General features: G+C 42.3%; 1 protein-coding gene across 2 annotated transcripts in view; it reads left to right on the top strand.

Annotated features, from left to right (window-relative positions):
• map3k9 (mitogen-activated protein kinase kinase kinase 9) overlaps positions 1–12936 on the top strand; it is a 187009-nt gene that overhangs the window by 148696 nt on the left and 25377 nt on the right. For both annotated transcript variants that reach the window (XM_068039548.1, XM_068039547.1), the window contains one exon: positions 2024–2177. In XM_068039548.1, coding sequence (XP_067895649.1) covers positions 2024–2177 — 154 coding nt within the window. The remainder of the gene's footprint in view (positions 1–2023; positions 2178–12936) is intronic.

The following is a 12936-nucleotide window of genomic DNA, read 5'->3' as shown; positions in this document are numbered from 1 at the left end:
TCTTCCACCTAGGAGGACAAGGAGAGCAGACACATTGGAGTACTACCACATGCAAGTTCCCTTCCAAGTCACACACCATTCTGACTTGTAAATATATCGCCTTCCTTCACTGTCGCTGGTTCAAAATCCTAACAGCACTGTGGGTGTACCCACACCAGATAGACTGCAGCAGTTCAAGAAAGCAGCTTACCACCACCACCTTCTCAAGGGTAATTAGGGATGTGCAACAAATGCTGGCCTTGCCAGTGATGCCCACATCCTCATTAAAGAAGAAGAAAAAGTCTCAGTGTCAAACCCAGCCTTTTCAAACTAGAGACAATAGCTCCGCCCTAAGAATTGCAGGGAATTCATTTAGGAAACCGGTATTGGCATGGTTAAAAATTGAGTTTACCAATAAATGATGTGGAAATTTGGATCATTTGAAACTGGACGGCTCTATGATCTGTCATGACTGCAGATATTTGTCCCATGAATTCTTATCGGCCCTCAGCACAGAACCGCCCATAATTTGGTACTAATTAGCAAAGAATACTACTTTAGGGTAACCTTAACAGCAGGACTGATATCATGAAGTTTTTATATGGTATGTGATCCAAAACATGTAATGAACTTCCAGATCTAAGAGAGGGGAGAAAAGCTTGGAGTCAATCGAGAAACAGCTGGATGCTATGGTGCAAATGGGAAAGAGAGAAGTGAGAGACCAAAGGAGTTTTTTTATTGGCTGGGCCTGGAATAGTCGAGTGGCTTTGCTCCTCCATATTTTTCTTGTGATCTGTATTGGGGAGCATCTCTATAGTTGCAGGCATGGCTGGTGTTGGTGAGCAGAATATCACTCTGGTGGGGGTGGTCTTGACATTGGTGACAAAAACACATTGCTGGAGTCCAGTGTACTGATCCAGACACTGAGCACAAAAACAAAATCCATTCTCTGGTGCAATGAACCCTCCAACACTAAGAGAATGTATGTTACCTTCCCTGACAGAATGGAGAAATGACTTAAGACAGTTTTGAACTGGAATGAATGATAGGTAAAATAGAGCTTTATTTAAAAATCTAAACATTGTTTTGAAAGTTGCAATCTGCAATTCCATTCGTTTTTTCTGTGAAAAGTGCAAATTAGTAGCCGTGCTTGTAACTTGGGTTCTTCCATATATTGTCAGTATGATTTTGTAGAATTACTTTTTTAAAATACAGTGAGGAATGTGTAACTGGTATTCTGGGTTAGAGAAGAGAAAAAAACAACTTGGGATTACCACTCCTGATTGGTACCCAGTGACCTCTGCTGAAAGTGCATGTGCATTGATATCGGGTGAGGTCAGGATCAAGATAAGTTGTGAAGTCCTTCCCTGTGGTCAAATAGTCTGCTGACCAGCAATGTCTGGGTTTGAATCTGGAAAATGGCAATGTGAGGGAGGGTACTGGAAGACTACCAGCAACTTCGAGCTATACACCTTTGGGAAGAGTGGGGTAAAGGCCTGCTCGGGTCTGCAAATGAGAGCCGACCTGAGCCTGACAGCACCCCATCCGATCCCGAGCCTGACCTGGCCCGAGTCCTTCTGTTTTTTCCAACGCCCAACCCGACCTGACCATCAGTTAACCTACCTTCTGTTTTTCACTTTGTTCCTTACCTGCATAAACTTAAGATAACTAACAAAACCACCTTTAAAGTCCAAAAAGTCAATTAACATTGGAGTCACTTACCTGAGGTGGTGATAGAGTGTGTCCGATCTGGTCCTACCCGACCCGACCCGAACCCGACACGTGTCCCGTCCGGTTTGGGTCAGGTAGCAGGCCTTCAGAGTGGGGGAAGGAGATCGTTGTCAGGTAATGGGGCTGTAATGCTTGGTGGACAACATCTAAGCCACATCTAGTCCTGCAGATAGATGCGCTAACTGTAAACCATTGCTGGAAAATTCGTACGTTTTGTGTAAAAGTCCTACATGTCGAATAACCTTAAATTATTTCACCAGTGACTGATATGAAACTACTGGGATAAACGGCCATCTTTTTAACCTCTTCATAGTAACACCAGGTGAAAGCAATAAGACCTGGGGCCGCAGTTCAGTGTTTCAGCGAGAAGAATGTGACGAGGAAGAAAAAAAGGGGCATAAAAAGAAAGGCTGGACGTGGGGCCCCAGTTCTTTACATCAAAAGGATCTTGCTGGTGGGGAAGATAGGTAAGAGAAGAGTATTGTATGATATTGACTCTACGCTTGTTTGCAATATCAATTGTTGTCTTGCAATGTTAGTGAGTGGACTGCTCTAAGTTAGTATGAAATCCTTTTTTCAATTACCTTAAGAGGCAAATGTGTATCTTTTTAAAAAATAACACTACAAAGAATTCTTATGGGGTTAATTCCTTGACCCCAGCAGTACGCCTCAACCATGTGGGGGCATGGGTTGGAGATAAGGTAATTGTAACCCTGATTCACCAACGTGTGCCCCCTGCAAGTGTGGCTCCCCTATGGTTTACAACAGCAACTTGTATTTATATAGGGCCTTTAACATAATATGCCCCAAGATTCTTCACAGGAGTGTTGGCAAACCAGATTTGACCTCGACTTATAAAAGGAGATATTAGGGCAGATGCCCAGAAGGTTGGTCGAAGAGGTAGATTTACAGAGCGTCTTAAAGGGCAAAAGAGAGGTGGAGAAGGAATTCCAGAGCTCAGGGCCATGGCAGCTGAAGGCATGGCCACTAATGTTGACTTTTTTAACCTGTCTTAACATTTGTTCTGGGTTTGGGGTGGGGGGAGGGGTTACCCTGGCTAACTAAGGAATTAAATCATGCCTTATTTGAATTACTTTCTGATCTCTCAGGGTAACGTACTGGCAGCTATGAATGTAGTGGCTGCCACTGGGTGCCATTTGGTGGGCTGAGTGGTTTCATCGCAGGTTCCCTATGCAGACATCCCCTGAGATCAAGCAATGCCGACAGACTGTAAGCTTTGGGCAGCTGTAGCTCCCGTGCCTGCCAAACTGTTCAGATGTTGCCGTCAGTGTTTTGAACCTGGGATTACCATGGGATAAATGGGGTGAAGTTGGAGCACCAGCGGCTCCACTGTGTTGTTGAACTAATTCAATTGGAAATGTCTCCCTGGTTAATTTTGGATGTTAATGCACACCAATCAAGTAGAATTAGGGGTACATTGGATTAGTGATTTTATCTGCCTTCACACTGACATAAATTCAGCTGCCTCGCACCATCAGATTCAGTAATTCTTTCTAACTCGTTCTAGGCAGATGATTCCAGCGGTTTTAATGCCTTTTTGTGTGAATTTTGTGCCGGGGTGAGAGTTTTTAGTACTGGCAACCAACATTTTTCATTTCTGTCACCCACTACCAACATCAATCGCTCTTAAATTCGCTGTTGCATGCAGAGTAAAGCTCCGTCTACTCCACTCCCCAGAGTGCTTCAATCTCAAGAGCTCCCCATTGCAGCACCAGTGTGACATTTTATACCCGATGACTATTTCATTGTAGTTACCAATTAGTGCCAAATTAGAGATCCTTTCTTGCAGCGGTAGGAGGCCATTGTTTAAGGTACTGTACAGTAAGTGCTGTTAGTAGTTTACTGTTTAAAGGGGGACCATGTTGATATGCTGGAGAAACATAAGGCACCACATCTATATGGGGGACAGGCTGGATGGACTAGGAGGTCTTTACATATCTGTCACTTTCCATATGTTGGTAAGGGAGAAGAACAGTGCACCAGTTTCAGCAGGCTCACACACCCTAGCATATACATACACACTCCTACACACACATATATACAGATATGCACATATGCATGCGCCGCCCGCACGTATGAATGCGCCGCCCGCATGCACATACATACACTATCAACATCCTGGGGGTTACCATTGACCAGAAACAGAACTGGAGTAGCTATATAAATACCATGGTTACAAGACCAGTTCAGTGGCTAGGAAATCTGCAGCGAATAACTCCCCAAAGCCTGTTCACCATCTACAAGGTACAAGTCAGGAGTGTGATGGAATACTCTCCACTTGCCTGGATGGGTGCAGCTCCAACAAGACTCAAGAAGCTCGACACCATCCGGGACAAATCAGCTCGCTTGATTGACACCCCATCCACAAACATTCACTCCCTCCACCATCGATGCACAGTGGCAGCAGTGTGTACCATCTACAAGATGCACTGCAACAACTCGCCAAGGTTCCTTAGACAGCACCTTCCAAACCCGCAACCTCTACCACCTCTTGAAGGACAAGGGCAGCAGATGCATGGGAACACCTCCACCTGCAAGTTCCTCTCCAAGTCACACACCATCCTGACTTGGAACTATATCACTGTTCCTTCACTGTTGCTGGGTCAAAATCCTGGAACTCCCTTCCTAACAGCACTGTGGGTGTACCTACACCCCAAGGACTGCAACGATTCAAGGTGGTGGTTCAATACTGCCTTCCCGAGGGCAATTAGAGATGGGCAATAAATGCTCGCCTATGCACATACCATGAATGAATTTATAAAATATATACACACACACACATATGTACATGCATATATATACACACATAAACATATACATATAAAGCCATTGTTATGATCAGGTGAGGCAGTGGTGAAGGGCTGTTCCTTGTTTGACTGTAACAGGGTTTATTTCTTTTTTAAGTGGATGTACTTGCCAATTCATTGAGTGTTTTATTATTTACGTGCTATGATCATAAAAAGAACCAATCGGACAGGTTTTCTTGAGTTTAACCAAGAAAGAGGTTAGCTTTATTGTTCTTAAACCGATCTAAGTAAAATAATAAACTACGCTCCAACTTTCTGATACACGCACACTTCAGGTTCACACACACATAGGTTACAGAATGGGGAAGGGTAGATTGACTGAGTTAGAGTCCATAGAAAATAACAATTGGTGATTCGGCTGGCTTTTAGCTGAATTCAGTGGTTCCGAGGCTTCCAGTCTAAAGAGATAGATGGCTGATTCATTGGGTCTCTTGGAGACAGTGATGTGGATGATTTCCTCCAAGGCGTCTCTGGTTGCAGCTGGAGCATGCAGAGGTGGTCAGTTAGCAGGCAGATTTTGAAGCTTGCAAGCTGGAATGGAGAGAGAGAGAGAAAGGATGGATCCCCACCTGGGTCTGCACTTGTCAGAGTCCAGATGCTTGTCAGCCTGCTGCAGAGAAACACAAGTATAAAACACACGGGTTGGTGGGGGTGGCTTGTCACAGGGCAGTCACCCAGTGATTCAAGCATAGTAGTTAGCAGTGTATTTCTTCTTGCAACTAAAACAGCCCATGTTTGGGGATTCCTTTCTCACAACCAGGGTCCTATTGTTCAAGTAATAGTTTTGATGCCTTGCTAATGGGGAACAGGTCTTGGTTCTTGCTGGGACAGAGCAGACACTTCGTCACCACCTCGCAGGCCTTGCAATGTAGGATACAGTATTTCAAATTAGGTGGCCATCTTAAGCTGCCAACAAAGTCACCTTTTATCTGCTCCTTTTTAGTTTCTTTAAAAAATAAATTCAGATCTCTAGCAGGTGGATCAAAAAACATTATCATTCAACATAGCATGTTGGCATAGCACCATACACACACACACATATGTGTGTGTATATATAATATATATATATACATATATATAATATATACACACATGTATATGTATACATATATGCATACATACAGACATACATACACACAGGCATACATATTGTTACGAGTGCTTCCATTTTTTGTTAAATTATGAAGATTTGTGTTTTAAAACTGAAAAATGATTCCATAGATGCTGGAACTTTGCTTTTTTTTTAAAAAGAGGTCATCAGGAGGTCTTTTGGACAAGTCTGGTAAGCAACAGTTACTGGAAGGCACCTGTTTTCAGATAAATAACCAGAAGGAGGCTTTTTGACTTGGGGAAGATTTTTACAGAGAAGTGACAGGTAAAGATTTATAGGGTCAGGAGGCTTGACTCCTGAGATGTTTTTGGTTTTGCTTTGGACAGACAGTTGGAATGTGGACAGTGTTCTGAAAAGGAGTAAAAGAATCAACCTGCCAAGGACAAACCCCAACTCAGCCATTTCCAGCTCTTTGAAAAGCTTGAAATACTTAGCAGGTCTGGCAGCATCTGTAGAGAGAGAAGCAGAGTTTCAGAAGGGTCAGTGACTTGAAACATCAACTCTGCTTCTCTCTCCACAGATGCTGCCAGACCTGCTGAATATTTCCAGCATTTCTTGTTTGTGTTTCAGATTTCCAGCATCTGCAGTATTTTGCTTTTATCTTTGAAAAGCTTGCCTGTTTTCCCATCTCTTTGAGAAGCTCTTTGAAGCGAGTGCAAGAAATAGAGAAATTGTTGCTGCGTTCCTTCTGCACGGCCTGCCTGAAACCCCTGTTGCTGCATTTCTCCTGGAAGGCCTGCCCAAACTGATTTTCAACGTCGCCTGAGAAAAAACTCTTCTAGGAAGATCCCAGTGACAGCCGTCTACGCATTTGGGACGCCAAACCAAAACAAAGGACATCTGACATCTTTCCATATCTTTTGTTTTTTTTCTTCATGAATTTGCAAGTGTTTGGCCAAAGTATTCGTTTTCTGTTTTTTTGTAATAGAGCTCGAAAGAGTAAATCTCTTTATTTTTTCGGTCAACCAGTGTGTGTGTGTGCTTGCGCACTTGTGAGAGGCGAAGGTAAAAAGGGAACTTTCATATTTCAGTCTGTGTGTTTATGCTTTTCTTTATTACTGGTTCAGAATTGTTTTATAATAAACTGATAATTTTGTTGTTTATTAAAGAAACTTGGGTGGTGTGTTTTATTCTGGGATAAAACTAGAGTCTATGATTGACCGTATTGGTAAGTGGGAAAAAATTTAAATATATGTTGTGATCTGTGGAGAAGTGGAACCAGAATAAACAGTGCACTCCTCCGCCTCGGTCGAGACAGTATTCACATATACATAATGCATACACACATATGTATATACACACATACATGTATTATGTAAAGTCTACAGCACAGAAACCGGCAATTCAGTCCAACTGGTCTGTGTTGGTGTTTATGCTTTACACAAGCCTCCAGTCATCCCTCTTCACCTAACCCTGTTAGCATCTCCCTCTATTCCATTCTTCCTCATGCTTACCTAGCTTCGCCTGAAAAGCATTCAGGCTATTTGCCTCACCTATGCCTTGTGGTATCATGTTCTACATTCTTACCACTCTTAGGGTAAAGCAGTTTCCCCTGAATACCTTACCGGATTTTTTTCTCTATTTATAACCTCAGTCTTAGACTGTTGCAGAAGTGGAAACGTCTTCTCTATGTGAAAGGAATTGATAGAAGTCTTTTAAGATTGTCTGCACTATTAAGTCAGCTTTCTCTTTTCTATAGAAAAGAGCTCCTGCCTGTTCAGTCTCTCAGTTTTGGCATCAACTTTGTAAATGTCTGTTGTACCTACTCCAGTACGACTATATACTTCTAATATGGAGATCAGAACTGTTCATAGTACTCCAAGTGAGGTCTGACCAAGGTTCTGTGCAGTTTTAACATCACTTCTCTGCTTTATAATTCTATCTCTCTAATTCATGGTTTGCTTTTTTCATGGCCTTATTACTACTTTGTGCTTTGTATATCTGAACACCTGGATCCCTTTGCTCCTCTACCCCATTTAGCAACTTTTTCAGGCAGTATTTGGCCTCCTTATGCTTCTTACTAAAATACACCATCTCACACTTATATCTCTTGAAATTCATTTGCTAAGTCATTTGCAAGTTTATCACTATCTTGTATTTTGTTGCATTCTTCTTTAACTTGTGTGTTATTGCATCTTTAGTGTGGCCATTAATTGTGTTTAGGAACAGTTATACATGATTCTGGTATCACTTTATAATCTGCCCCTCACAACTGTTAGCAATCCTCCTTGAGCTGTGACAGTAGAGTGGTCTGTGCTCTAACACGTCTTAAAATTCATTCATGAGCATCACTGGCAAGGTCAACATTTATTGCTGATCTCTAATTGCCCTTGAGAAGGTAGTGGAGAGCTGCCACCTTGAACTACTGGTCTGAGTCCTGTGGATTAATCTACAGTGCTGTTAGGGAGGGAATTCAAGGATTTTGACTCATCGACAATGAAGTAACAATGATATATTTCCAAGTCAGGATGGTGTGTCACATGGAGGGAAACTTGTAGGTGTTGGTGTTCCTATGGATCTAGCGCCTTTGTTCTTCAAGCTGGTAGAGGTCGTAGGTTTGGAAGGTGATGTTGAAGAAGCTTCTTGAGTGTTACTGGAGCCGCACTCGTCCAGGCAAGTGGAGAGTGTTGCATCACTCTCCTGACTTGTACCTTGTAGATGGTGAAACATTGGGGTGTAAGGAGTTGAATAACTTGTGGTGGAATACTCAGTCTCTTATCTGCTCTTGTAGCCACAGTATTTGTATGGCTGGTCCAGTTAAGTTTCTGTTTGTTGATGAATTCCAAGATGTTGATGGTGGGGATATTCAGTGATGGTAATCCCCTTGAATGTAAGGGGAGGTGCTTAGATGCTTTCTCCTGAATATGGTCATTGCCTGGCACTTGTATGGCATGAATGTTACCTGCCACTTATCAACCCAAACCTGAATGTTGTCCAGGTCTTGCTGTATGCACGCACAAACTGTTTCATTAGCTGAGGAGTTGCGAGTGGAACTGAACACTGTGCAATCATGAGCAAACATCCTGACTTCTGACCTTATAATGGAGGGAAGGTCATTGATGAAGCAGCTGAAGTTGGTTCAATCGAGGACAGTGCCCTGAGGATTTCCTGGGGCTGAGATGATTGGCCTCCAACAACAACAACCATCTTCCTTTGTGCTAAGTATGACTCCAGCCAATGGAGAGTTTCCCCCCTGATTCCTATTGACTTCAGTTTTACAGGCATTCCCTGAAGCCATAATTGGTATAGAATCATAGAATGGTAACAGCACAGAAGGAGGCCCTTCAACCTATCGTGTCCACGCTGGCTCTCTGCAAGAGCAGCTCATCTAGTTCCACTTCCCTGCCTTTTCCCCGTAGCCCATATTAGTGAGTAAATGCCGCTTGATAGCACTGCCAATGATACCTTCCATCATTTTGGTGATGATTGCGAGTAGACTAATACGACTGTAATTGGCCAGATTGGATTTGTCCTGCTTTTTGTGGATAGGAGATACCTGGGCAATTTTCCACATTGTCGGGTAGATGCTAGTGTTGTAGCTGTATTGGAATAGCTTGGCTAGAGGTACAGCAAGTTCTTGAGCACAGGACTTCAACATTACAGCGGGATGTTGTTGGGGTTCATATCCATTGCAGTATCCAGTATCAGCTGTTTCTTCACATCATGTGGAGTGAATCTAATTGGCTGGTGACCGGCATCTGTGATGCTGGGGACCTCAGGAGGAGGTTGAGATGGATCACCCACTCGACACTTCTGGCCGAAGATGGTGCCAAACGCTTCAGTCTTGTCTTTTGCACTCATGCTGAGCTCTGCCATCATTAAGGAGGGGAATACTCATGGAACATCCTCCTCCCATTAGTTGTTTAATTGTCCCCTACCATTCATGACTGGATGTGGCAGGACTGTTGGTTGTGGGATCATTTAGCTCTGTCTATAGTATGCTGCTTCCACTGTTCAGCATGCATGTAGTCCAGTGTGGTAGCTTCACCAGGTTAGCACCTCATTTTTAGGTATACCTGGTGCCGCTCCTGACCTGCTTTCCTGCACTCCTCATTGAAATAGGCTTGGACTCCTGGCTCGATGATGGCGGTGGAGTGAGGGATATGCTGGGCTGTGAGGTTACAGATTGTGGAGGAATAGAATTCTGATGCTGCTGATGGCCCACAGCATCTGATGGGTGCCCAGTTTTGACGTCCTGTATCTATTCCGAGTCTGGCCCATTTAGCACCATGGTAGAGGGTGTCTTCATTGTGTACATGGGACTTCATTTCGACAAGGACTGTGTGGTGGTCACTTCTGCCAATACTGTAATGGATTGATGTATCTGCAACAGGTAAATTGGTGAGGACGAGGTCAAGTCGGGTTTTCTCTCTTGTTCGTGCTCTCACCACCTGCTGCAGGCTCAGTCTGGCAGATGTGTCCTTCAGTACTCTGCCAACTCAGTCAGTATTGGTGCTACCGAGCCACTCTTGGTGATGGACATTGACATTCCCCAGCGAGCGTACATTCTGTACCTTGATACTGTCCATGTTTCTTCAGAAATGCCTACCAATAATTGGTTACAGCTATACTGGTTCATATATTTGTTTCAGTCATGGTATGTATTTAAGGATCTCTTAATGTGAGTTTTTGTTATTGATTTTCAGGCGTTTTGTTTGTTTTTATTATTAGCATCAAAGCCTTGGAATGGTGGAGAAATTTAGATTTCATCTATGGTAGGTGTGGAGAAAATGTTTTCACTTGCTTAGTCGAAAACTAGGACCGTAAATATAATAGCCAATAATAAAATCATAGAATGGTTATAGCACAGAAGGAGGCCATTTGGCCCGTCATGTCCATGCCAGCTCTCTACAAGAGCCACTCACCTAGTCGTACTCCCCTGCCTTTTCATGGCAGCCTTGCACATTTCTTTTCTTCATATAATTATCCAATTCTCTTCTGAAGGCCTTGATTGAATCTGCCTGCACCACACACTCAGGTAGTGCATTCAGATCCTAACCACTTACTGCGTTAAAAAAAAAAAAAGTTTTTCCTCATTTTGCCTTTGGTTCTTCTGCCAAACACCTTAAATCAGTGTCCTCGGGTTCTCGATCCTACTGCCAACAGAACAGTTTCTGCCTATTTACTCTTTCCAGACCCTTCATGATTTTAACCACTATCAAATCACCTCTCTATCTTCTCTTCAAGGACAGCAGCCCCAGCTTCTCCCATCTATCCATGTAACTGAAGCTCCTCATCCCTGGAACCATTCTTGTGAACTTTCCTGCCCCCTCTCTAATGCCTTCACATCCTTCCTGAAATGCGGTGCCCAGAACTGGACACAGTACTCCAGTTGAAGCCGAACTAGTGTTTTATTCAAATTTATCATAACTTCCATTCTTTTGTATTCTATGTGCCCCTATTTATAAAGCCCAGGATCTCATATGATTTATCAACCACTTTTTCAACCTGCTGTGTCACCTTCAATGATTTGTGCAAATATACCCCCAGGTCCCTTTAGAATTATAGCCCTTATATATTGCCTTTCCTCATTCTTCCTACCAAAATGAATCACCTCACACTTCTCTGTATTCAATTTAATCTGCCACTTGATTTTCAGGGGTTTTGTTTGTTTTTATTATTAGCATCAAAGGCTTGGAGCGGTGGAGAAAGTTAGATTTTATCTATGTTAGGTGTAGAGAAAATGTTTCCACTTGGTTCGTCGAAAACTAGGACCATAAATATGATAGCCAATAATAAAATCATAGAATGGTTACAGCACATTACAACAGCTTGTTTATGTCCTTTTGAATTTTATCACTGTCCTCCTCACAGTTCACAATACTTCCAAGTTTTGTGTTATTCACAAATTTTGAAAATGTGCCCTGTTTACCCAAGACTATGTAATATAAATAATATATATCAAGAATAGCAGGGGTCCTAACACTGACCCCTGGGAACCCCACTATATACTTCCCTCCAGTCTGAAAAACAACTGTTCACCTCTACTCTCTCTTTTCCATCACTCAGCCAATTTCGTATCCATGCTGCTACTGTCCCTTTTATTCTATGGGCTTTAACTTTGCTGGCAAGCCTGTTTTGTGGCACTTTATCAAATGCCTTTTTGGAAGTCCATGTACACCACATCAACTACATTACCTTCATCAACCCTCTCTTTTACATTATCAGAAAACTCAAGCAAGTTAGTTACATCCAAAGAAGAATTCAGAAGAAACTTATTTACCCAGGAAAAATAGCAAAGTACTGTGGATGATGGAAATCTGAAATAAACAGAAAATGCTCTAAATGCACAGCAGGTATGGCAGCATCTGTGGAGAGGGAAACAGAGTTAATGGTTCAGGTCGATTCATTTATTAATTACCCAAGGATTGGCTAGAATGTCAAACTTGCTACCACATGGAGTAGTTGAGGCAAATAATATAAGGGGAAGCTTCTTCTTCTTTCTTCTTTCTTTCTTTTGGGCTTGTGTGGAGCGTAAACACCGACATAGACCAGCTGGGCCAAATGGCCTGTTTCTACACTGTAAATCTTATTGTGATGCAAAGTTCAAACCCAGATGGAGTGCAAATCTGGGGAAAAATAGGAATGGGAGTTATGGCTTGAAATACAATATTTTCTGTGTTTTTTGTAAATTCATTGGCAACTTAAATTATTCATGTCTCCATTTTACAAAATAGAATTTAGTGTAAAATCTGAATATTAGTCTACTCAAAAAAAAAAAAAGTCCAAAATGAAATAATGATTACCCCACTAATCATCATGCAGTCTGTGGGATTCAGTCAAGGGACTGGTTCAATGTGGCCTGCCATTAGCTCTTGTGTTTTTTTAATGGGTGCGGCAGGAGGGAGTAGGCATAAAACATACCTACTATATTGCCTTAATTATTCTAACAGTGTACATTCTAGCTATTATTCCCTTCTCAAGCCCCCCAAAATAAATACAGCTCATTCTCATCATTGAGCAAATGGCTTTTTGATAAATTTTTGTTTCTTTTCTTTGATGAGAACAAATTGTACAGAATGCTGTTTTTCTGCCTGAGCAGACAAAAATGTTCAGACTTTTGTTCTGCTTGAAGGTGAAATGTTTTGTTCTTTGGATTCCAAAGAAGAACTTGACAGAAATCATGTTCAGCATTTTTCAGAGGAAATTAGATTCTCTCCCAGCGGGAAAGATGCATTGGGATCAGCAGTTGTCCTGTGATTGCTAGGAATACTTAATTGGAGTTAAAATCTGTAGAATGTGACATTTATTGGGTGTTTATAAAACAGAAGGCTGGACTGCAGCAGA

Source organism: Heterodontus francisci, chromosome 9 (genome assembly GCF_036365525.1).
Source record: "Heterodontus francisci isolate sHetFra1 chromosome 9, sHetFra1.hap1, whole genome shotgun sequence".
Taxonomy (NCBI): Eukaryota; Metazoa; Chordata; class Chondrichthyes; order Heterodontiformes; family Heterodontidae; genus Heterodontus; species Heterodontus francisci.
The sequence above is the reverse complement of the archived record's forward strand: the minus strand, read 5'-3'. Positions and strand labels throughout refer to the sequence as shown.